Below are 24,232 nucleotides of genomic sequence, written 5' to 3' on the forward strand. Positions count from 1 at the left end.
TCATATTTAAAGTCATTGCTTTTCTTTACCCCAACAGATGTGGGACTGCTAACCACAAGAATCACTTAAAGTGTTTTTCCAAGATTCACTTGAATTTTACTAATGATTGATTTCAAAAACATCTTCACCAAAAGTGCTTCAAGTATTTTAAAAGCACTTCCACACAAACCCTATATTAGGAATAAGAAAGAAACTAATCAAGCTCAACACGTGGCACTCCTTCCAAACTAAGAATAATTTAAGAGGATTGAGTTGCCAATTTTCTTAAGTGACAATGAACTTGAACAAGTCGAACCCAAGACTATTGAGTTGACCAACGGATTGAAGTCTGAATCAACTAACGCACCCGATGTCGGCGACAATGTGTTTCCGTTTAAAATTTTTGTCTGAATTAGATGATTACGTGACCATTTCTTGACTGTTAGATTTGCTTTCGATAGTTTGTTTGTCTTTATTTGCCAAGTAAGAGCTCTGCTAACGTAACTTGAACGTCCACTCAATTGTTTGTCTTTATTTTTCTAAGACACAACAATCTTCAAGGTGCCCCTTGTAAATCTTTTTGCTAAACATTGTCACAAATGTTTTTAGTTGGCAGAATACAGCTTGCTTTTTGAAAAGTAGTTTAAAATAAGTAATGCTATTTATATTATGATTCACATTATATTTTTATATCATATTTGATGTTACAGTTACATTATTTGAAAAATTTGTAAGACACAAAGAAATGAATGAGAAAGACTTCTCATATACTATAATTATCATTTAATTAACTAATTTTTTTTAATTATTAGTTTATTAAATAATGAACTAAATTTAAAAATCTGATTAATTCAAATGATATAACTGTCCACATCAAATGCAACCTAAAATGGTATGAAAATGTGGTACAAAAACATAGTATGAATAACATTAATTGTTTAAAACAGGTCCCAAGTCCTATTGGGCCAGACCGGTTTTTAAAACTGGACCCGAAGGAGCTCCTAGATTTCGGATCCTAAACATTCTAATTTCTAAGTTCCTTAAACCCTAGAAAGCAGATAAGCGCAGTGTCAGCTTATTGAATTTTCCCAGGCGATCGTTTGGTGGAGCTGAGAAAATGGTGGTGAGGATCCGATTGGCGAGGTTCGGATGCAAAAATAGGCCGTTTTATCGGGTCATGGCGGCCAATAGCCGATCTCCGAGAGATGGCAAGCACCTCGAAGTCTTGGGCTACTACAATCCCTTGCCAGGTCTTCTCTCTTTTCTGTTTCTGTGTATTGATTCTGTAATTTAGATATTTTTTTTCTTCAAACGTTTGTGGGTTCTAATTGCATTATGTTAATTAGAAACCATAGAAATATTGCATTTTTGTATTGGTAAAGCGGAATTTGATGAATTCCGATCAAAATTCAGATGGATAGTGTTTGGCTGTCTAGAAAATGTTGGAGAAGTGATACGTAACACATTTTGGTTATGAATATTCAGAGAAAGCTATTGGGTCTTTTGTCATCTGAGTGATATAGTTAGTGATATGCTGATGCTCTGTGATTTTTATGAAATTTTACAGGCCAAGATGGTGGAAAACGAATGGGCCTGAACTTTGAAAGAGTGAAGTAAGTGGCTTTCGGCAATGCTTCATTTCGAATGTTAATTATCGGTGAATTGCCTTTAGTTGCACTTCGTTATCTAATTGCGCCTTTTGGTCTCGGGTTATTCAAAATCAATATTTTTAGCTTTTGTTTTCGGAAGTTATCAGGTGTTGGTATGAAAGATGTTCAGAATACGCAAGGTTCTAAAAGACGTTAGGCACTAGTCGGGCGGCAAGCTGGGTCTAGTGCCTAGGCACCTAGGCGGATTTAAGTAAATATACTATATTTCATGTAAATAAGTGTCTGTTTATACTTAAAATATGTATAATTTCATCAAAAACTACAAAATAGAATGACATATATATTATTAAGTATTGGAACATAATGAAAACATGGGGAACAAGCATATAATGTGTGTTTATTTAAGTATTCAACAAGTCTCTTACAAGATGGTGGAAAACGAATGGGTCTGAACTTTGAAAGAGTGAAGTAAGTGGTTTTCGGCAACGCTTCATTTTGTATGTTTAATTCTCAGTGAATTGCCTTTAGTTGCACTTGTTTATCAGTTAAATTGCGCTTTTTGGTCCTGGGGTATTCAAAATCAATGTTTTTAGCTTTTGTTTTGGGATATTATCATGTACTGGTTTGAAAGATGTTCAATATTTAGCTCTGTGAGTTGATTATATGTTTCCTATTGTTCCTCATGCATGTACAAATTATCACTTGACTGTGAGGGTTAACTTGTATAGTCTTTTGTTCATGCTAGAACTTGACGGGTGCGTATGTTATTGTGTGTAAATATGACCCACTAATGATGATGGAGGCTCGATGTCTTGCGAGATATATACATAAGGAGGATATATGCTCACTGAAAAATTGTCTCATTTGGATCAAGACACTTTATTGGTAGAAATTACTGTGAGTTTGAGATCTGGATCTCAATCGTTGGGTTGCTTGATTCCGTGCTTATTATGGGTACTCTTAAGTTGAAATTTAAAGGAATTCTTTTGAAAATTTGAGAAGCGGAAACAATTCTTCCCAGGAGGCTTATGAGAGAGAGAATTCATGTTTTCAAATTAAGTTTATCTGCTATATCCCATCAGTTTGTTCACTCTTTCTGCAGGTATTGGCTATCTGTTGGAGCTCAGCCTTCGGATCCTGTGCAGCGTATTCTTTTCAGAGCTGGCCTGTTGCCCCCACCACCAATGGTGGCAATGGGACGTAAGGGAGGGCCACGTGACACGCGACCTGTTGATCCTATGAGTGGACGGTTTGTGACTCCTGAGAAGCCAACAGCTAGTGGTGATCGAGGGAAAGATGTGGAAAGCACTGAAAACGATGGTTAAGATGGCGCAAGAATTTCCATTAAACTTTCCCAAAATTTGTAAGATCATTTCTTACTATAATCTTTTGTATTTTTCTAGGGCAAGAGGGGTTACAGGAAACGATCTTTCATACGGATTGCAGGATAAGCAGCTTGGTATCGGTCAATTCTGAATAGCCTGGGAAGAGATACAGTCATATCTAAATAGCTACTATATTAGGCGTTAAAGAACACTACTGTATTGAATGTTTGATTTTGTTTAGTTTATGGAATGAACTTCAGCTTGAACCTGGCATCACTTCATCATCATTGTCGTTTTCAATTTTCTGTATGAAATTGCAGAGATAATTGGGCTTGTCTGGGATTGCTTATGTAGAAAGCACTTATGTTATAAGCGTTTATGCTGAGAAACATGTTGAAATTTTTATTAAAAATTAAGTGCTTCATAAAGAAGCATATGAGAAGTGCTTATCCAAATAATGCTTTTATGACCCAGAAGATATAACTTTTTTGTATCAAACGCATAGGCGTTTTATGGAAGTTTTGCCAATACATTTTCTATAATTAAACATGGCATATTCATGATGTGAATAAACATAAAAACATGCCTAACTAAAATCTTTGTAACATAAAGGCTCATATAATTGGCAACATATCAGCCTGTGAATATGAAACATTAATTAATTATTGATTAATGAATAATTTGTTTCAACGTTCAGTTTAAGATTGACCATCCAACGCAACAAAGCATGATTTATTTGGCAAGAGAACATTACGAGTGGCGAATATTTCCTTCATCTACCCAACAATTCCAAATTCAACACCCAATTATTGTCATTGGAAGAGATACTGAGTTCAAATTTTTAAATACGAGTACCATATATTAGAAAGAGAATATTACCATATACGAATAGTGAACATTTCCTCCATCTTCCTAACAATTCCAAGTTCGATTTTAATACATAGTTATTATCGTAGGTGGAGATCCTAAGTTCAAATTTCACGAACCACAATATGTAGAACAAAATCGGGCCTCATTGCCACCAAATTAAGCCCAATGTCTAACCTACCTTATTGTGGGCCTCCCTTCAAAAATGAAGAATAAAATTAAATATTTTAAATTTTGGACAGCTCAGCACTACCATCCACAATAAAGGGAAGAGAGGGGGGAGCTTGGGCTAGGTATTTAAACGAGGGAGAGAAAGGATATAACGGAGGCCACGTTTTGAAAGCCCCTTTACCCTTTTTCCTCCCCCCTCCCACCGCTTCTAGGGTTTTAGCTTTGCCGCCTTCTTCCTCCTCCCTCCGCTCCTCCCTCTCTGCAAGTCGGAATGGGCAGCGATAAGGATAACATCAACATGTCCGATCTCTCCTCAGGTTGTACTCTCTCTCTTAACCTTCTGATGTTTTGTAATCTGATGCGGTGATCTTACGCTGCTTCTGGTTTTTTTGTTTCTGAAGCTCTCAACGACGTGGATCGAGCAGGCCTCGTCAATGCTCTCAAGGTCAGTAGTCAATTTTCTCGGCAACCAAACAGACTCTTACCCTGTTAATTAGCAGGAAATTTCAATTTTACAGTTTGTTTAGCTTTCTGTCTGTTTGTTCTTTGCGGTTAAGTGTTTGTTTGGCTGATGGAGCTTGTGTCTGTGCAGAATAAGATAGAGAGTTTGGCCGGGCAGCACTCTGATATCCTCGAGAGCTTATCTCCTGCAGTCCGAAAGCGGGTCGATGTCCTTAGAGAGATTCAGGTATGATTCTCACTCGCTCTGAAGCTTGAAGTTTAGTGCTTTGATATGCTGGATTGCTCATAGTTTCATGTCTTTTCATACTTTGTTTGGTTGGTTAATCAGATTATACCCTTATTTCATTTATATGTTCTGTTTAGTTACCATTTTGATTGATATGACGGGTTTCCGCAGCATATTATAGCTTAACAATTTTTTAAAATTGGAGTTTCGGTTGCGTTTTTTCGTTGGTTCTTGAAAAATACTCTGTTTGATTGACAAATTGGTTGGAGTTGTTCATTCTCTTAGTATTATGTGATGGAATATTAGGAAGTGAATATATTATCTTGAAGTGTGAAGCACCCTAAGACTTTCTTTACTTGCAGACCCAACATGATGAACTTGAGGCAAAGTTTTTCGAGGAGAGAGCAGCTCTTGAAGCCAAATATCAGAAATTGTATCAACCTTTGTATACCAAGGTGTTCTACTGTTCTACATACTGCAGTGTTCTATATACCGTATATTCTCAAATACGAAGGGTTCATATGTGGGATGCTTCTTTCTTATTCATTTTATTTATTTTATTAAATATATTCTGTATGGCTACGTGGTTTAGTGGCTTGTCACTGCTCTACCTAAATGAGGTAGCAGTGGCACCCCTGGCCAGAGTTAGTGTGATTGATGTCCCGTTTCCTTTGCTTATAGGTTTCTTACTATTTTGGGAATGAGGAGCTTAACTTCATTTCTTTTCATGTATTTCGTTTTAAAATAAATTGTACTGAACACTCTGCAGAGATACGAGATTGTAAATTGTGTTGTTGAAGCTGAAGGAGTCACTAATGAAGCAGTAACAACAGAAGAGGGTAAAGATTCTGAAGGTATACTCTTGATAGTTATTCAGGACCTATATAGTTTTTATTGTGTGCAAATGTTAATTTCTTGTCTTTGCCTGCGTATTTATTTTCGCAGAAAAAGGAGTGCCTGATTTCTGGCTCAACGCAATGAAGAACAATGAAGTGCTAGCTGAGGAGGTGGTTATTGTGCATAAAGTTCTCATATTTGATGTTCATAATTACTTTGTTGTTTGTCAGCTGAATTGTTTTTTTTTTTTTTTTTTTGGGATCACCAGATATCTGAGCGTGATGAAGGGGCTCTTAAATATCTTAGAGACATCAAGTGGTTTAGGATAGATAACCCTAAGGGCTTCAAACTGGAGTTCTACTTTGACACCAATCCCTATTTTAAGAACTCTATCTTGACAAAGACATACCACATGATTGATGAAAATGAACCCATTCTCGAGAAAGCAATAGGGTATGTTCGGGAGCCTTGCCTTTTGCTAAATAGTTCAAGATGGCCTGTGCATCGTTGTTTGTATACTTAATTTAATACAATGTCTGGTACCTGGTGCTTTGTAGGACGGAGATTGAATGGTATCCTTCTAAATGCTTGACACAAAAGCTCCTTAAGAAGAAGCCTAAGAAGGGATCTAAGAATGCTAAGCCAATAACTAGAACTGAAAATTGCGAAAGTTTCTTCAACTTTTTCAGTCCGCCTCAAGTCCCTGAGGACGACGAAGATATTGATGAGGATGTTGTAAGACACTCTTCTTTACTATTTTTGTTTCTCTTTCAAGGTTTTTGTCCTTTGTAGTCTCTTATTTGTACCTCTTTTGAACAGGCCGAGGAACTCCAAAACCAGATGGAAAATGATTATGACATTGGGTGAGTTTATAACTTCTACTTGTAGACAGATTCCAGACCTTGGTACTAGTCCTAGATAGTTTGGAAATTTTCTGATTGAGTGCTTTGTTTAAAATTTTCTTCTCATATTGGCATCATTTTTTGTGTAGGTCTACCATTCGAGATAAGATCATACCCCATGCTGTTTCATGGTATACTGGAGAGGCCATTGAGGGAGAAGATTTTGGAGACTTGGAAGAAGATGAAGAAGATGAAGATGACGAAGAGGAAGATGAAGATGATGAGGATGAAGAAGACGAGGAAGATGATGAAGACGATGAAGATGAAGGCAAAACCAAAAAGAAGGTGCAGTATTTTAAACATTTTGATCATCTTTTCTCCTCTTGCATTCTTCTATTTGTTTGAAGTTTGAATTGACGGTTATTATTTTCTTATGCAATTGATTCTGACGCAGACATCGGCTAGCCACAAGGTATGTTGCCTAGTTGTTAAAATTCGTTCATAAGTTGAATATCTAATTGTTTTGTTGTTTCGAAAATGAACTTTTTGGTTCATATACTGAGAACACGTTACATAATGTAGAAGAGTGCAAGAGCACCAACCGGGGAGCAGGGTGAAAGGCCTCCAGAATGCAAACAGCAGTAGAATATGATTGTTTCGGAAAGGCGGGTTGAGTAGCTGTGAGTTCTCGTTGGACCTTCAGACTGTTTTAATAGAAAATGGTTGCTGGGCAGTTTTGTGTGGCCAATATATTTTTTTACCTTTTGTTTTCTTTTCCATGCTGGTTTAGGGGGAATATGTGATGAAAGATGGTTTGGATGTCATTGTGATTTGTTGGCTTATGTTTGAATTCGATAGACAATGTTTTTTACTAATCTATTAATGATTTGTGTAATTTTCGGCCTTTATTTCTCGTTTGATTGTCTTTATCTTGCGTTGGACATCTGAAGATGCGGAGGGCATACGTGGAACGGGTTCACCAGCACGTTGTGTCGTAATTTACTAAAACAATGACATGTTGAAAACCTTACAAGTGTAAATGTTGCTCTAGAAGATGTGGCTTTTTTTTTTTTATCTAACTGATTGTTTAGTTGTTGGGGACATGGCAACCGAGGACTAAAGTCATCATTCTTCTTTTAGGCGCCTAAAGTTTCATCACTTTTCTTTTGGTTTCATCACTTTTCTTTTGGACCCTAAAAGTTTCATCACTAAAAAGGTGAGAAAAGCAATAAGGTAGAAGATCAGTTGGAAATGCAAGTACTTCTTGAAAAAGCATTTAGAAGGGTTATGGCTCGTTTAAAATTTAAAACGACGAAAGTGCATTTGGTGAAAGTATTGGATTTCAAAAGTGCTTGAAGTGCATTTTGAAAGAAGCAACACTTGTGTTTCTTGCATGAAGCATTTTAAGTGCTTTTCTAAAATGCACTTCTATTTTTACTAATGGTTACAAAAGCACTTTTATCAAAAGTGCTTTTAATCAATATAAAAGCACATCCAAACACTTATTTTCAAGAACTTGGAAGTGTTCATTTAAAAACAAGCGGAGGAATCAGGCTTCTGATTTATTAAACTTCTGTTTTTAAGGAAATTTGGATGAACTAATTTAAAAACATAAATGTAAGTTGTATAATGAGGGAATATATTATTGAAGGAATGACTTGGCCTTCATCAGAGAAAAATAGTGTCCGAGCATTTATCTATGCATTCGAGATTACAATGCCGTATTTCTCCTCTCTAAAGTCGCTTTTGTATAATAAAATAATAAAAAATTGGAAAAAAAAAATTGAGTGAGATTATAGGAAAATGCCCATTGTATTTAAATCAGGGGGATCCTCGCCGAGTCCTTAAATTATATCCGTTTTTTATACATTGTGCTATAAAAAATCATTGTAAATTTTTTTATTTAAAATTTAATATAAATATAACCAGATAAACACTGATCGTACGATATGCATTCAAAGATTCCAGATCCTTACAAACAGGATCCGCGAGGATCCACTCTCGTATTTAAAAGGGTCGTGAGCCCAATCAGTCAAGGTCTCCACTCTCCTCCACTCTGACACTCTTCCGCTTCTCTCTGCGATGCTTGCTCCAGCATTTCAAAAAGGAGGGAAATAACCCCATAACCCTAAAACCCAGACTCTCTCTCCCCTCCCTCTCTCTCTCTCTTCCTCTGCCATTGCCTGATATGCATGGCCTCTTATAGTTTCGTAAATTGATTTTCCGGTCACCTTCTACCTCTTATTTCTTCACTAATTTGATTCCGGAGAAGCTGTGGGTTGTGGAGGTTTGGAAGCTTGGAGTTCGTCACCAATGGCGAGGCTTCTCCGAAACGCTCTTTCCATGAAACGTGTCCTATTCCCGCCACAGGTTTGCCGTTTCTTCATTTGTGAAACAAGAAAGTTTTTTCCTTTTATTTACTCAATGGCTGTCTGTTTGGTTTCTGGGAATGTTTAGGAAAAATTAGTGATTGAATTAATCAAAATTATAACTTCTGAGCTTCCGGCATCTAATTTTTTGTTCGTTCTGTTTCGCAGATGGACCGGAGAGGATTGTTGGGTACATCTACCCAGTTTTGCAATTTTTCTTCGAAAGGTGCTTGCTTTAAATTTTTAATTCTTATACTTCTTGATGCTTTCAATAATTTGCATTTTGGGAAATGTTAGGGCTTGTTTGGTATCATATTTTCAAAATTTTTATCATTTCTCATAATATTTCTTAAGAACTTTTCTTAAAAATAATTTTCTTTAAGATTCAAAGTCTTATTTGATATGCGATTTGAAAATTTTAAAATTTTACAACTTAAATTGGACAAAGAGATCCAAAAAGAGAGGGTCGAGGGAGAAAGAGGAGAGAGGAAGAAAGAAAATAAGAGAGATGATCAGAGGAGATAGAGAGGAAGAAGAGTGAGAGAAAGAATTGAGAGAATGAAGAGAGCGGATTGAAGGAGAGATGAAAAAGGTAACCAAAAAAAAAGAGAAGGGGGAGATAGAAAGAAGAAAAGAGAGATAGATTTGAAGTGAGGGGAGGAGGGAGAGAAAAAAAGGGAGTGAGTTTAAGTTTAAAAACTCTAAAAACTCATTTTTATTTATTTATTGAGAATATACTATATTTTTGAGTTAGTTTTGAGTTCAGTTTTTAAAAATATTTTGAAAATAACCCTATGAAACAAGTTTTTAAGGCCTAAAATTTGAAAATTATTTTTGAGTTTAAAAAGTTGGATTCAAGTAGAGTACCAGACATACCCTTATATTTTATGTATATTTTTATTTGTTTCAAATGAATTCGGAGGTTTTATAACGGAGTTTTAAGTATATCAGTAAATACTGCTTGTGATTGTTTAGCCAAAATAAGAGTGAAAACAGGACTGAAAAAGAGAGAGAGTGTTTGGTATTAAGATGTTTGTAAACTTTAATAATTTCATGGCCCCGTCCATATTATTGGTTTAGTGAATTATCTTCATATGGCGTGGAGTTTAACCATTGCTTTACTAAATTAACTTGTTATATAATAGGATAGGTATTATCCATTATGTGCTGCCATAAAACACGGTTTGTGCTCCCTTTGATTTTGAAAATATTTGAAATTCTGTCTGAAGTTAGAAAGAAATCTAAGTCGGACGGAAGTGACTCCTGTGATGAGAATTTGTCGAAGAAGGAGTTGGCCCTGAAGCAAGCCCTGGATCAGATTACATCCTCATTTGGAAAGGGATCTATAATGTGGCTTGGTCGATCCGTCTCTCCTAGACAAGTCCCAGTGGTATCTACGGGTTCTTTTTCTTTGGACATGGCACTGGGAATTGGTGGATTTCCAAAGGTATCATGTGTGCTTAATCAGCTGAATGTTTAGGGTCATTATAGCAGATTATGGTCTTGGTCATATGAATGTTTTTGTGCATAAGACGCGAGGCAGATTTGACCTTATACTTCAGCTTGGAATATGTATTTGCTTCTCGTGATATTCATTCATTTTCTGCAGGGACGTGTTGTGGAGATATACGGTGCTGAGGCTTCTGGGAAAACTACTCTGGCTCTTCATGTAATAGCTGAAGCACAGAAGCAAGGAGGTTAGACTATGGCATTTTCTTACTAAAATTTGGTGGCAAATGAACATAGTGCACTGCACATATAGAACATGGTATGGCTGTTGTATGCCAAAGACGCAAGTTTTCACTATCTCTTTAAGTTGTTCATTATATGTAAAAATACGGTGCCGCCATACACACATCTAAATTGTATATCTAAATCATCTCCTCAGGTTCTTGGAATTAGAACAGTTGTTTGAGTCTTTGTCCTGTAAAAAGTATATCCGATGCTATTTATCACTGTGTCTCTTCCCCTGCATCTACGATACCTATGCTTTTTTTTTCTTGCTGGTCTAGTCAAATTAGTAAATTTCTGTGATCTATTAGCTTGACATGTTGAAGCAACGTTATACAATGGGCATGTAAGGATTGGGTTTGGTGCACATTTAATGGTTATGGCTGGTGTGTAAAATGTAAATTCTTCATGTTTCAATATTTACTCATGAAGAACCGATTGAGACCATCTTTTGGTGCGGGGTAATCTGTTAATGTCAAATAACTTCTGGGTTTATCTTATGTTGGTGATTTTTTATATTGGCTGTTGTCGTGATATTGAGTTCCTAGTCTGATGCAACTTATTAATGTAGGGACATGTGTTTTTGTTGACGCTGAGCATGCTCTTGATCCTACACTGGCTCAGTCTATCGGGGTAAACACTGAGAATCTACTTCTCTCACAACCTGATTCTGGTGAGCAAGCCCTCAGTCTTGTAGACACTCTAATCCGCAGTGCCTCAGTAGATGTTGTTGTTGTTGACAGTGTAAGTAAGGTGCTTTTCAGTAACATTTTGTGTTCAGTGCAATTTTTCCATGTTCATTGAGTACACGCCTGATGTGTTCTTATAAATTCTCTTTGGTTTTTGTTCTGTTTGAATGTTTTTCACCTTCATATCATCTCATGAGGCTTTTGTATATATTTTTTTGACAGAGTTTGTCTTTTACTTTGCACGGTAGATGAAGGGTTTTCATATGATGACAGGTGGCTGCACTTGTGCCTAAAGGTGAACTTGATGGCGAGATGGGTGATGCTCATATGGCAATGCAGGCTAGACTAATGAGCCAGGCACTTCGCAAATTGAGTCACTCTTTGTCTCTATCACAGACAATATTAATCTTTACAAATCAGGTAATGGCATTCGATTTCATTATTATATTTGATACATTTACACAACATAAAAACTTATCATTTGTGAAAGTTATAAGTACAAACACTTTTACACATAATCTTATCCTTTTCTGAGATTTCTGGTTTTGTATTTTTGAAGATAATTTGATATTCATCATTTCATGAATATTTGTTTGGTGCTCAGACTTCTGCAATTGTTTGTCTATCTTTAGGTGAGGGCGAAGCTTTCTACTTTTGGAGGATTTGGTGGGCCAACTGAAGTTACTTGTGGCGGCAATGCTTTGAAGTTTTATGCTTCAGTGCGCCTTAATATGAGGAGAATAGGACTTGTGAAGAAGGGAGAAGAGGTAGTTACCGACACCATTTGTCTATTTTGTTCATGAATTTGAATTTTGCTTATCTAAAAATTAGAATTGTTGTTTTTTTTTTTGTCAATTGAATTGTCGTTGAGTACCTATTTGATTAGTGTGAAAGTATCTAGGTTTCATTCAGGCTACCTTCAGTAGAATATCCAGTCATTTGATTGAAAATATTACCTGAATGGAGTAACATGGGCTTATTTACATGATTTTGTGTTTCTTTTGGTTGGAGGATTAAATGCTATGTTATTTATGCATCCTTTTGAAAGAAATTAAATTTCCATGCAGACTATAGGAAGTCAAGTCCAAGTGAAGATAGTGAAGAACAAACTCGCTCCTCCATTCAGAACTGTTCAGATAGAGCTTGAGTTTGGTAAGGGTATATGTCGGGAGTCAGAGATTATTGATTTGGGATTGAAAAACAAATTCATCACAAAAGCTGGCGCAATGTACGACTTAAATGGTCAAAGTTTCCGTGGCAAGGATGCTTTGAAAAGGTTTTTGTCCGAGAATAGTACTGCTATGGAGGAACTTACAGCAAAGCTTACGGAGAAGCTAGTTGATGATGTGGCAGCCAAGGAAGCAGAAACAGAACTTATGGGCGAAGGTCCTGTAGAGGAAATTGTTTCGCCTGATTCTACTGACGATGATGCAGTTACTGCAGTTGGAGCGTAAGTACTCAGATGTCCTCGAAACTGTAGAGAAGTTTTTCTCTGTTTTCCCTGGCGGGGTTTGATATAGGGGAGCGGCTACTGCATCCTCCTGAGCAGCTGGTAGATTCACTAGCTCTCCTTGTAAATTAACATCATTTGTTAATCACCATGTATGGCATGGATGCAGTGAAATTTTGTGGGTTCAAAAGGGGGCAAATTTGGGAAAGATGCAGGAGGAGGGTCGTTATTTAGATTTCTAGGTTAACCGTAGCAGCTTGTAATTACTCGTTCAGCTACAGTTTGTATGTCAGCGAGGTCAATGTATATATCATTTTATTTACCCAATAGAATGCTACCTTTCAAGCTCTCGATCTTTGCCGATTTTTCTAAGCGCTTCAGACTACTATGTGTGGACGCAATTCTCCCATCCTCCCATATCAGATCATCGTGGATCATACCATCGATGCAGATCAAAATGTGAACCCTATGTGATGGTCCGAGAAACGTTTGGTTTTCTCCATTTCCTTGCTAACAAAATTTAGTAACAATAAAAGATATTTATGACTTATAGTTGGTTCAAGTAGCTAGTAGCGATTAGGGAGAGTAATGTAAAGTTTTATTGGATCAAAATTTTCTCGATTATCTCGGGTGGTTAAAACAAAAAAACTTCGTCTTGGTCTTAAGAGAAAGAAAAAACAACGAAACAAGGAAATCTTCGCGTCCTCGTTCTCGTTCTCACGTAAGTTATTCTCGTTGTGGGGGGCAGTGTCAGGTATATTAATCAAAACGAGTGTTATGTACCCTGTAAGAACCCAAATATCCTCTTCCTCAACTCCATGATCAAAGGCTTCGAACAATCCCTACATTTTCTCTTGCGACCTTGCTATCTTCAATCCGGGGCCTGAAGAAAATGACACTACTTCACTTCAATCTGTGGCCTTTTTGAATCGCGAAGAGTTCCTTGTTGTGTTGTTTTTTCTTTCTTTCAAGGCCGAGACGAAGTTTTTGGGTTTTAACCACCCGAAACAGCGGATAAAATTTCGATCCAGTAAAACTTTACATTACTCTCCCTAATTGCTACTAGCTACTAGCTACTTGAACCAACTATAAGTCATAAATATCTTTTATTGTTACTAAATTTTGTTAGCAAGGAAATGGAGAACACCAAACGTTTTGTTGTCCATCTCGGACCATCGCATAGGGTTCAGATTTTGATCTGCACGGATAGTATGATCCGCGATGATCTGAGATGGGACGATAAACTTTGGAAGCAGCTATTAACTCAACTTGTCCATCTCAACCGTTTCCAAATGGGAAATTTTATTTAAACCCGTGTAACTTTTTTCTACACCTCACTTAAATTTTAAATGTTAATTGTTTATTTTACCCTATTGCATAATTACTATTAAGTATAAAATGAAATTAATAATGAAACTCAAATTTATTAATAAACCCACACACTATAATTAAATCCTAGCATCACTCTTCGTTTATCCCACATTCATTCGGGCCAAAACCCTAATAACTATAGAGAGAAACAAGCTTTTCTATTGAGATGTGATTCTTGAAGATGATTAAAAATATTTTGATAGATATGATGGAATTTCCATTTCTTTAGTTTATTTTATATCATGTTTTAAGTTTAGAACTCATGATGAAAAAGTTGGTAATGTCTTCATGTAATTCTTTGAATCAAGACAAGCAAGTTACAACTTCTTACTGTTGGAAAAGTTGATAGTTTGTTTCTTTTAATTGCAAGGTCTTTTTGGTTTTGTCTTTAGCGTTTTGCTGTATGACCAAAACTCATTAGCTCTCTTCTTATCAAAGAGAAGTTGTCGGCAATAAGTGGGGAAAGTGGGATGGCCATGGAAATGCTAGTAGCAGAAAGAAAAAAAAAAAAGCAACGGTGAAAATGCTAGTCCTATGCGGCATATGTAATTATAGAGGGGCAAATAGTGCATTTTTAGAAAAAAAATCATTCAAGTAGATATATTATTTTATAAAGGGAATGAAAGTAAATATAAATTTATGTTTTGAAATGAGGGTAATTTAGGTAACAAATTTAGATTTAAAGAGATATTAACTCTTTAATAAAAAACAATATAGATGAAGAGAATAAATTACGTGTAGAAAGATATTACATGATTATCAAGACAGATGAGTCATGAGTGCTTGAAGTCGTACTGCGCCGTATTCAATGTTTTGATGCTTGATATGGTACTGCGTGTGCAGCGATTTGAGTGGTGGTATTACCACTGAGCAAATCCAGCTAGTGACACCGTTTAATTTCTCGATCAAGAGTGTGCTTAGTGTCTACAAAAAGATAGGGTAAATTACATTTTACTTTCTCAGATTTAGATGTAATTTATTCTCGTTTTGGAGGACATTGTCAGGTATATTAACCAAATCGAGTGTCATGTACCGTGTAAGAACCCAAATATCCTCTTCCTCAACTCCATGATCAAAGGCTTCGAACAATCCCTACATTTTCTCTTGCGACCTTGCTATCTTCAATCTGGGGCCTGAGGAAAATGACACTACTTCACTTCAATCTGTAGCCTTTTTGAATCGTGAAGAGTTCCTTGTTGCGTTGTTTTTTCTTTCTCTCAAGGCCGAGACGAAGTTTTTGGGTTTTAACCACCCGAGACAGTGGATAAAATTTCGATCCAATAAAACTTTACATTACTCTCCCTAATCGCTACTAGCTACTGGCTACTTGATATAAGTCATAAATATCTTTTATTGTTACTAAATTTTGTTAGCAAGGAAATGGAGAACACCAAACGTTTTGTTGTCCATCTTGTACCATCGCATAGGGTTCAGATTTTGATATGCACTGATAGTATGATCCACGATGATCTGAGATGGGATGAAAAACTTTGGAAGCAGTTATTAACTCAACTTGTCCATCTCAACCGTTTCCAAATGATAAATTTTATTTAAACCCGTGTAACATTTTTCTACATGTCACTTAAATTTTAAATGTTAATTGTTTATTTTACCCTATTGCATAATTACTATTAAGTACAAAATGAAATTAATAATAAAACTCAAATTTATCAATAAACCCACACACTATAATTAAATCCTAGCATCACTCTTCGTTTATCCCACATTTATTCCGGCTCAAACCCTAATAACTATAGAGAGAAACAAGCTTTTCTATTGAGATGTGATTCTTGAAGATGATTAAAAATATTTTGATAGATATGTTGGAATTTCCATTTCTTTAGTTTATTTTATATCATGTTTTAAGTTTGGAACTCACAGTGAAAAAGTTGGTAATATCTTCCTGTAATTCTTCGAATCAAGACAAGCAAGTTACAACTTCTTACTGTTGGAAAAGTTGATAGTTTGTTTCTTTTAATTGCAAGGTCTTTTTGGTTTTGTCTTTAGTGTTTTGCTGTATGACCAAAACTCCATTAGCTCTCTTCTTATCAAAGAGAAGTTGTCGGCAGTAAGTGGGGAAAGTGGGATAGCCATGGAAATGCTAGTAGCAGAAAGTGAAAAAAGCAGCCGTGAAAATGCTAGTCCTCTACGGCACTAGCATATGCAATTATAGAGGGGCAAAGGGCGGCTTTTTGAAAAAAATCATTCAATTAGATATATTATTTTATAAAGGCAATGAGAGTAAAGATAAATTTATGTTTTGAAGTAGATTTAAGAGGGTAATTTAAGTAATAAATTTGGTTTAAAGAGATATTAATTATTTAATAAAAAACAATGTAGGTAAAGAGAATAAGTTACGTATAGAAAAATATTACATGATTATCAAGATGAGCCATGAGTGCTTGAAGTCGTACTGCGCCGTATTCAATGTTTTGATGCTTGATATGGTACTGCGTGTGCAGAGATTTGAGTGGTGGTATTACCACTGAGCAAATCCGTCTAGTGACACCGTTTAATTTCTCGACCAAGAGCGCGCTTAATGTCCAAAAAGGATAGGGTAAATTACGTTTTACTTTCTCAGATTTGGATACAATTGTAATTTTATACAATATTTTTAAAATATTTTAATCTCATACATTTAGTTATCATTTCATTTCAATTTCATACAATTGTTAAAAATCCTGTTAAATTAGCTGATGACATGGTAAAAATGAGTCTCCCATTTTTGCTTATGTGGCTGACAACTTCTGCCACATGGACAAACAATTAATATTTTATTTAAAAAATTACAAAAAAAAAAAAAAAAAAAATTAAAAAAAAAACAACCTTCCAGAGCGGCTCTCCACCCCACGTTGCAAATGCAAAGCCCCAACCCTAGATCTTCCATCCCCTCCCATTTTTGCTTATGTGGCTGACAACTTCCGCCACATGGACAAACAATTAATATTTTATTTAAAAAATTACAAAAAAAAAAAAAAAAACAACCTTCCAGAGCGGCTCTCCACCCCACGTTGCAAATGCAAAGCCCCAATCCTAGATCTTCCATCCCCTCCAGTACGTCGTCAACATCTTCATCCACAACACGTCCACCACTGCAAGCCCGCCAGCAACACCAACATTGCCTCCAACCCCACCCACGTCGACTGGCGCTGCAAATCGGACGGCAACATCATCTTCCTCCTCGCGCGACAATCTGTTGCGAGTCGCGGCGGTTCAGGCAGAGAGCAGAAAGTGGTGAACACCCAAACCCCGGCTGACGAATTTGGTGGCAGTGGTTCAGGCAGAGAGCGCAAGTGGACTGACAATTTGAGATGTGGATCGAATTTAGGGGTTGGGTTGGATTCGACAAAATTTGGGGGTTGGATTTGTCCAAATCCTAAATTTTCCCAAACCCAGGTCCAGGTTGCAGGGGTCGAAGCCGGCGTCAATGGCAACGACGGATAAGGAAATGGGGTTTGCAGGGGGAGAGGGAGAATGCGGCTGGGAATGGGGAAGGGGAAGACATGGGTTTTAGGGTTTTTTAGTATTTAATATTCAGTCCAAACGTGAATCTTATATTTGTCATGTCATCACTTAACGGATTTTCTAATAAATATATGAAATTAAAATAAAATAATAAATAAATGTATGAAATCGAAATGTTTTAAAGATGTTGTAATCGATCCCAAATATAATTTACCCAAAAAGATATATCCAGCGTCAATTACTAGGTTCTTTAATCAAATTCATTTATTATTATTATTATTCTAAATCATGCTACCGCATAAGTACAATAACAGATAATCCAATCAAACGGGGTTAGACTGGAAGGAGCATTTCTTTACATTTTGTCAAATTTAAAAAATTAAAATTAACGACTTTTTAGTACGTAGACGAAATATATTATAATAAAAGTTCAAAAGACTAAATCTTTGACAAAAAAAAAAGGGTTCAAAGACTAATTCTATAGCTTATTCAACATTCGTGAAATTAAATAAAACACAAAAACGAACTTTGATCCTGGACAAGTGCATTGACGCCGTCTCGAAACCTTTTACTAACGGGGTTAGAATGGAAGGATCATTTCTCTACGTTTTGTTAAATTTTAAAATTAAAATTAACGAATTTTAAATTCATAAACGAAATCTACCATAGTGAAAGTTCAAAAGGCTAATTCTATAGCTTATTCAACATTTGAGAAATTATAAAAACACAAAACCTTTTACTGAGTCTCATGCAGAAAAGTGATTGACTAACCTAGAATTCCGAAGCAGATATCGTGGCCAAATGACTCAGGACAAATGAGATTTTTTTTTTTTTTTTGAACAAATGATATTATCTACATTAAAAGCGAAGTGGTGAGTTTAGTCTCACAAATAGACCTGGCATTTTGGACCCAACCCGACCCGTTAATATTAGTATTTGGATGGATGCTTAATGGGTCGGGTCGCTAACGGGTCACTTTGGGTCAACCTGTTAGTACTCGTTAGTTGATGATGTTTTAGTAATTTCAGTCAAGTCTTAACAACAAAAAATAAATTCTATGCAAAAAGGATAAAATAATAATAATTGTTAACAGGTGAAACAGATGACCTGTTAACTTAACGGGTTAGGTTCAGATGACAATAAACCCAACCCATTTACAGGTTGACTCACAAATGAGATTTTAAATATTATTAATCTAAGAGATTAGTATGTTTGATACATGGATCCAATGCCAGCCTCAACCACTCAACATGACGTGGCAGATCAATGGAGCTGCCAGCTGTGAAAATGATATGTGCGGTTTTGAAGCAATATTGAAAATGTGAATTTTCGACGTGCCAATATTTTGAATAATGTTTGTCTGCATACCAAATCATTTTTCGGTCCTACTTCTTGCATTGCGGTCTCTTTCCGTTTGCAGTCAATTTGGGCACCATAAATTCATACAAGAAACAAAGAACCCACAAAGAAGAAAATGGAAAACAAGACTATGTGGGCTTGACTGACCCGGACTGGTGGATGTCCCAGCCAATTCATCCCTAGCTCCCATTTTTTTTATGTAAATTTATAAAGAAGGATTATGTGACATTAGCATCTCGTCAACAATCGTATGTGAGGTATCAATCCTCTCACGAAAGAGATATAACTGTTGCACCAAAAAAACCCCGTCCATCTTTATATATTTATAGATGATTCATAAAATATAATACAATTGTGCCAAGAAAAGTGTAATACAACAAATTAATGAAAGAAACCTTAAAAATTGTTTTCATTTAATTTCGTAAAAATAATTCTACGTTTTTAATCCAAAAATTATGAAGTCCACAAAACTAAATAAAAAATATACAAATAATGAAAGTGGCTATTTCTTATCCAAAAAATACTTAAAAAAAGAGTAGCTATTAACATGGACAAATGGGAAAAAATGTGGAATAGTTTTTGGTCAATAGACATCATAATATGAATCAAATTGATATGTTTGATTGTCTAAATTAACGGTGGAGAATGCCTGCCCGATGTGATAGGGTCAAAAATTGGCAAGCATTAATGGCCAAAAGTCGGAAAGCAATCCATATATCAAAATCTTGACTATTCCTACTATTTCGACCAAAACAAAGAAAACGAAAAGAGGACTAGTCGATCCTACGTACTAAGTCTATATATTGAACATGTCGAAAAGCTATTTGATTACATCAATGCTAAGTCAGCAACCACCCTTCTTACTGCTTCCTGGAAGGCAGCCTCGTCCCATTCCGTTCCCTGTATATATAAAGAAATAAAACAACTTTCAGTTTCCTTCTAGTTTCCCAAATACATATTCAATATAATACTATTTATAGCAATCATTGATTTCATAGTCATTGTCTCTTTTTAGCTTATACCATGCATTGATTTCATAGTTGGGGTGAGATTCATACTCTTAATATGACTCCTCACGTGTGAAGAATCTTTAAACCTCACATGAACAATACAAAATGGACAAAATGGGATAACGTAGAGCATGGTTGCATGTGTGATTATTGAGTTTCACACGTGGGACAACTTGTTCTGATACGATAAAGAAGGTTGTGGTTCTATCTTAAAATCAATTGACGATATGAGGAATAACTCAATTACTTATAAGCACATGCAAGATCTCTCATTTTTCTGATTTGGGATTCATATTCTTAATATAAACCCTTCATTATTTATCACCCGACCCACCCCTCAATTACTTAAAAGCTTATAAAATATGTGTTCTATATATCTTAGGTCAATCACATTCACACATGCATCCAATACCAGGGATCATAATAATTAATGAGTTCAAGAAATTTATAAGTATTCTATTACATACCTGATCAACTCTTAATCTCAAGATTACGCGGTTGATGTTAGAATTTGGTTCTGATATCCAAGCATTGGCTTCCATGGACATCAAGCTTACATTCTCAACCCGCTTCAAGAATTCCAAAATGCGGATCACCATATCTTCGGTGCAACTCTCTAGTGATCTTAGAACCACTTGCAAGTCAATAATTTGCTGATCTTGATCCGGGGATGATTCGGATGATACATGCGTAAGTGTAAGACTAACTCTTTCATTTGAGGAGCCTGCGGTAGCTGCTGCTTCATTAGCTCCTAAGTTGGCCGGGGGCAAGAGCCTTGCCTCTAACTGCTGGTTTCTTTTACTAAGCTCAGCAACTCGAGCTTTTAAACTAGTCAAGTACTCCCTCGCAGATATAAGAACCGAGGCTTTGTCTTTCTACACTATCAAAAATTTTAATTAATCACGTTTGCAACGAAACCAATATATGTACCAATGCAAAAAAGAGAAAATGGTATAATAATGCATTTCCCAACGAATGTGTTAATATGTACGCTATGTTGGACCGTACTTAACTGGAATACCCTAAAACTTCCATCTAGTTTAGTATAGTTTACCGTAGCCCAGTTCAGTCGAGTACGGTCCAGTATCCTTTTGAACAACACATTGTTTGTGTGTGTGCGCATGTGTGCGCGCATGCATGTTGCTTACCTTGGTTCCAGGTGGAAGTAATGATTTCAATGTATGAAAGCTTTCATTGAGCTTCTCACGCCTTTTGCGCTCCGATATCATATGATGCAACTGGCCGCTTGTGGGACGGGTGGTTTGGATACCTTCACGAAGCCTCATCAGATTCAAGCTTCTCAAGAAGGAAATGGATCGCTTGTGCATGTTTTGCCGGCGTAAATTAGCACTCATTTGGGTTCTTGGGGCTAAAGCTGAGGTGCTGTAAGTCTTGAAAGCAGTGGATTTTGGAGTTAGTAAGTGACGATAAGTAGTAGAAGAAGAAGGTGGATTAGTATGTGGGGGTGGTTGATACGAAGAAGAAGAAGGTGAAGAAGATAGAACTGCAAGGATAGCTCTTGTCATTGCGGCATCTTCGATCTCCGGAGTTGGGAATTGGATGTTTCGGGTTCGAGAAAAAGCTTGGATGGCTTGTTGATGAGGACTAGTACTAGTAGAAGTAGTAGTAATGAGATTTATGATTGGTAAAGGTTCCAATGGATTAATATTGATTGGTTGCAAGGGATCGGAAGATAATTGTGTAAAGATCTCTGGGATGTTATGGGAAGTAGTAGCGGTTGGAATGTTGAAGAGGAGGGAGGAATATTCAGGACTATCAATTGCGGAAAGTGATCTCAAAGAAGATGAAGAGGATGACGGTGGGTTTTGCTGAACATTGATTGGCCTGCTGGCAACTTCTGTATGTGGAGATAATTGTCTGGAAAAAGCTTCTGGTAACCAGGTTCTCATCAATTCTCTTTTTATGTTTATCTGCAAAACAACAAAAAAATAAATTAGTTAATCGTAAACCTCAATTATGCATTAAGATTCTTAAATAATTACAAGCCACTTGGGTCAGCTTGGTGAGGGTGGGTAGTGTTATGAGTTCTGTATGCTAGGTTTAGGGTTCAAAACCCGCCATTTAACCAAAAGTTTTTTACATAATTCCAAGTTCGATTATAATTTGATCTTACTTGAGACACATTGGACAAGCCCAGCTCAATTTCTCCGCTTTTGCACCCCATGAAAACTGCAGTCTGTAATTTAAGAGGAAATTATAATTAAGAGAACAACACCAATTAATTAATATTGTAAGCCAATATTTTAATCCAGCAGGAACAAACCTTAATCCTTGCTTCCTGTTACAAGCAGATTAAAATTACTCAATTAGCATACGATATCTTACCTGCGTAAATTAATGAATGTTCTTCATGTAAATTGGGAATTGTAATAAATTTCTGTTCAATTATATTTTAAATTAGTTACCTGATAAAATTGCCTCTGTGTATCAACTGATGCCAGTCTTTGTAGGTCCATTTCTTGCAACTCCAAATATGGAAGGCCATTCCTGAAAGCGAATCCTGGAACACAGCTGATCATGTACATGCATGCAGCAAAAAACTTATGAGAGAAATAGTCACAATGATAACCATACAAGCAAACCAATACGCATAGTCACGTACTCATTTTCGACAACGTTGAATACTGATAGACGATATTCATTGAAAAGCTGCCGAGCCAAACTGCCCGAAGAAGAGCTTGGTTGATTTTCTTCATCATAAACACCATCGAGAAAAAATAGGAGGCTGCACGAACACATAAAACCAACATTATTGATATGAGCTCCATCCACATTCAGGGTGTTTGGGTAGGTGGGTGTGTGTGTGTGTGAGAGAGAGAGAGAGAGAGAGAGAGAGAGAGAGATGAATGATGAATGATGCGTCCATACTTAGAAGGAGGGGGCATATAGGACCATAAGCAAATGTAGAAGCAGCCAAAAGATTGCATGACAAGTCGAAGGAAATTGGCGCGAGAGCCTTCATCGAGTTGGAAAGCAATGTCCATAGACAAAGGTTGGAAATGGGAGCCTCTTGATCTCCCTGCTACCCTTCAACCGACCTTTATGTCTTTTGTGCACGACTACGCGATGGCCCTACCCAGTATTTATCCTCCTTAGTCATCGTGAATACTATGCAGAACTTGATGAGGTACAGAGAATCAGAAGAGTCTCTTAACTAGAAGGTGGCACAGATGAGGGAGATTTGAAAAGTAGTGATATACAGACATAATAGGCAAGATATTTAAAAAACGCATTCATATTAGTGATGGAAGAAACTGAAAGAGAAGAAATGGAAGGAGAGCTGATGAGAGAGGAAATTAGTTGTTTCTCGTTTATGAGGACTTGAAAAGTAGAAAGGATGAGAACTTGAAAAGTAGTAAAGCAAGTAGAGAGAGAGAGAGAGAGAGAGAGAGAGAGAGAGGGGTAGGTTAGAAAAGTAGTGGTCAAAGACTACCCATGACTCATGGGAGGATTATCTGTGGAATTGAAAAGGGTCAAGGGAGGAAGGCAGAGTGCCCTTTCTTTCCCTTTCTATATTTTTCTGTATTCTCACGTTTAAAAATAAATAAAAAATAAAAAAATCTTACCCTTTCATAATTTTTCAATGTTTTATTTTATCTACCAATGAAATTGGTTATGAATTTCACCATGTGGTGGTATGAACGCTCCTTCCCAACGCCTTCTTCTGTCACAATTTTTAAAATTAAAGGGATCAATCGATGCCAAGGTTTGTGGTTTTGTGACGTTTGTCTAAACTGTGTCAAACATAATGTTTACTATTAATTTACTTGGAAATGTTCTAGATTAAGAGGCAATATTTTGTGTTTGAGTTTGTCTTCTGGCGCACCTAATGTTGAATTACAGAATCAGCCGAAGCTTCCCTTTGATTCGGGATATTATAATGCTGTTGGAGTTAAGGATAAAAAGATTTTTCAGTATGTTCGGAATAACATATGTTATATGTCATTATATAAGTAAAGAGACAATCAAAAAAATAATAATTTATTCACTTGTATAATAACATTTGACGTATTCCTCTTCATTTTTAAGTAAGAGGTTTTATATTCGACTCTCGCTAAAGGTAAATTTGAACCATAATTGCTAGCTCATTGGAAGGCTAAAATCACATATCTCTCCCATTTAATGTAGATAATATCATTTATTTAAAAAAAAAAATGGGCATATCACTCCGTTTTCTTGGTACATTGAAAAAATCTCTTGTTAAAGTGCTCTAGATGAGTGTCCACGGGAGCAGTTGAGTTGACTACATTAATTTAGTTTCACACCATGTTTATATATATAGTTTAGTGCCTAAGCATGGTTAAAATGACATTTCGTTTCAGGTCCACATTGTATTTTTACTGGTACGCCTAAACCCTTTCTATTAAAAGATTACATTTACAAATTTTTACTCAAATTAATAACCGTATTGTTTTATTAGAGCGATAAAGTTAATGGGTTAAATAGTT

At 36.2% G+C, this 24,232-nt stretch overlaps 4 protein-coding genes across 8 annotated transcripts; 3 read left to right on the plus strand and 1 right to left on the minus strand.

Annotated features, from left to right (window-relative positions):
• Positions 1-956: 956 nt before the first annotated feature.
• On the plus strand, positions 957-3,180 carry LOC137747327 (small ribosomal subunit protein bS16m/bS16c). The gene is given in 5 exon segments (XM_068487419.2): positions 957-1,229; positions 1,547-1,592; positions 2,692-2,909; positions 2,993-3,022; positions 3,025-3,180. Coding segments are annotated over 5 exon segments (468 nt in total). The 5' UTR covers positions 957-1,096; the 3' UTR covers positions 3,066-3,180.
• An 849-nt stretch (positions 3,181-4,029) lies between these two features.
• LOC137747472 (nucleosome assembly protein 1;2) lies at positions 4,030-7,214 on the plus strand. Of its 2 annotated transcripts, none has more exons than XM_068487584.2 (12): positions 4,030-4,269; positions 4,354-4,397; positions 4,545-4,640; positions 5,003-5,095; positions 5,410-5,494; positions 5,586-5,647; positions 5,746-5,930; positions 6,035-6,212; positions 6,297-6,340; positions 6,469-6,664; positions 6,774-6,791; positions 6,902-7,214. In XM_068487584.2, the coding sequence occupies exons 1-12, from the start codon at positions 4,224-4,226 to the stop codon at positions 6,962-6,964; spliced, it is 1,110 nt and encodes a 369-aa protein (XP_068343685.2). In that variant the 5' UTR covers positions 4,030-4,223; the 3' UTR covers positions 6,965-7,214. The 2 variants fall into 2 exon arrangements, with proteins under 2 accessions (XP_068343685.2, XP_068343686.2); XM_068487585.2 differs by having other exon boundaries at positions 6,905-7,214.
• A 1,134-nt stretch (positions 7,215-8,348) lies between these two features.
• LOC137748625 (DNA repair protein recA homolog 3, mitochondrial) lies at positions 8,349-12,906 on the plus strand. 3 transcript variants are annotated; one of them, XM_068488794.2, is made up of 8 exons: positions 8,349-8,689; positions 8,857-8,914; positions 9,918-10,135; positions 10,298-10,385; positions 10,991-11,163; positions 11,382-11,528; positions 11,741-11,875; positions 12,176-12,906. In XM_068488794.2, exons 1-8 carry the CDS (start codon positions 8,633-8,635, stop codon positions 12,560-12,562), a joined length of 1,263 nt encoding a protein of 420 aa, XP_068344895.2. In that variant the 5' UTR covers positions 8,349-8,632; the 3' UTR covers positions 12,563-12,906. The 3 variants fall into 3 exon arrangements, with proteins under 3 accessions (XP_068344895.2, XP_088544745.1, XP_088544751.1); XM_088688619.1 differs by having other exon boundaries at positions 8,373-8,689; positions 10,991-11,172; XM_088688625.1 differs by having other exon boundaries at positions 8,615-8,689; positions 9,922-10,135; positions 10,991-11,172.
• A 6,327-nt stretch (positions 12,907-19,233) lies between these two features.
• Positions 19,234-23,088, minus strand: LOC137746602 (putative transcription factor bHLH041). Of its 2 annotated transcripts, XM_068486614.2 has the most exons (8): positions 22,653-23,088; positions 22,387-22,509; positions 22,190-22,295; positions 22,048-22,062; positions 21,898-21,960; positions 20,912-21,694; positions 20,231-20,638; positions 19,235-19,653 (listed from the first exon to the last, which is right to left on the minus strand). In XM_068486614.2, the coding sequence occupies exons 1-8, from the start codon at positions 22,766-22,768 to the stop codon at positions 19,582-19,584; spliced, it is 1,686 nt and encodes a 561-aa protein (XP_068342715.2). In that variant the 5' UTR covers positions 22,769-23,088; the 3' UTR covers positions 19,235-19,581. The 2 variants fall into 2 exon arrangements, with proteins under 2 accessions (XP_088544756.1, XP_068342715.2); XM_088688630.1 differs by lacking the exon at positions 22,048-22,062 and having other exon boundaries at positions 19,234-19,653.
• Between the last annotated feature and the right edge of the window lie 1,144 nt (positions 23,089-24,232).

This window comes from Pyrus communis, chromosome 2, assembly GCF_041283825.1.
Source record: "Pyrus communis isolate YQ-2024b chromosome 2, ASM4128382v1, whole genome shotgun sequence".
Lineage (NCBI taxonomy): Eukaryota > Viridiplantae > Streptophyta > Magnoliopsida > Rosales > Rosaceae > Pyrus > Pyrus communis.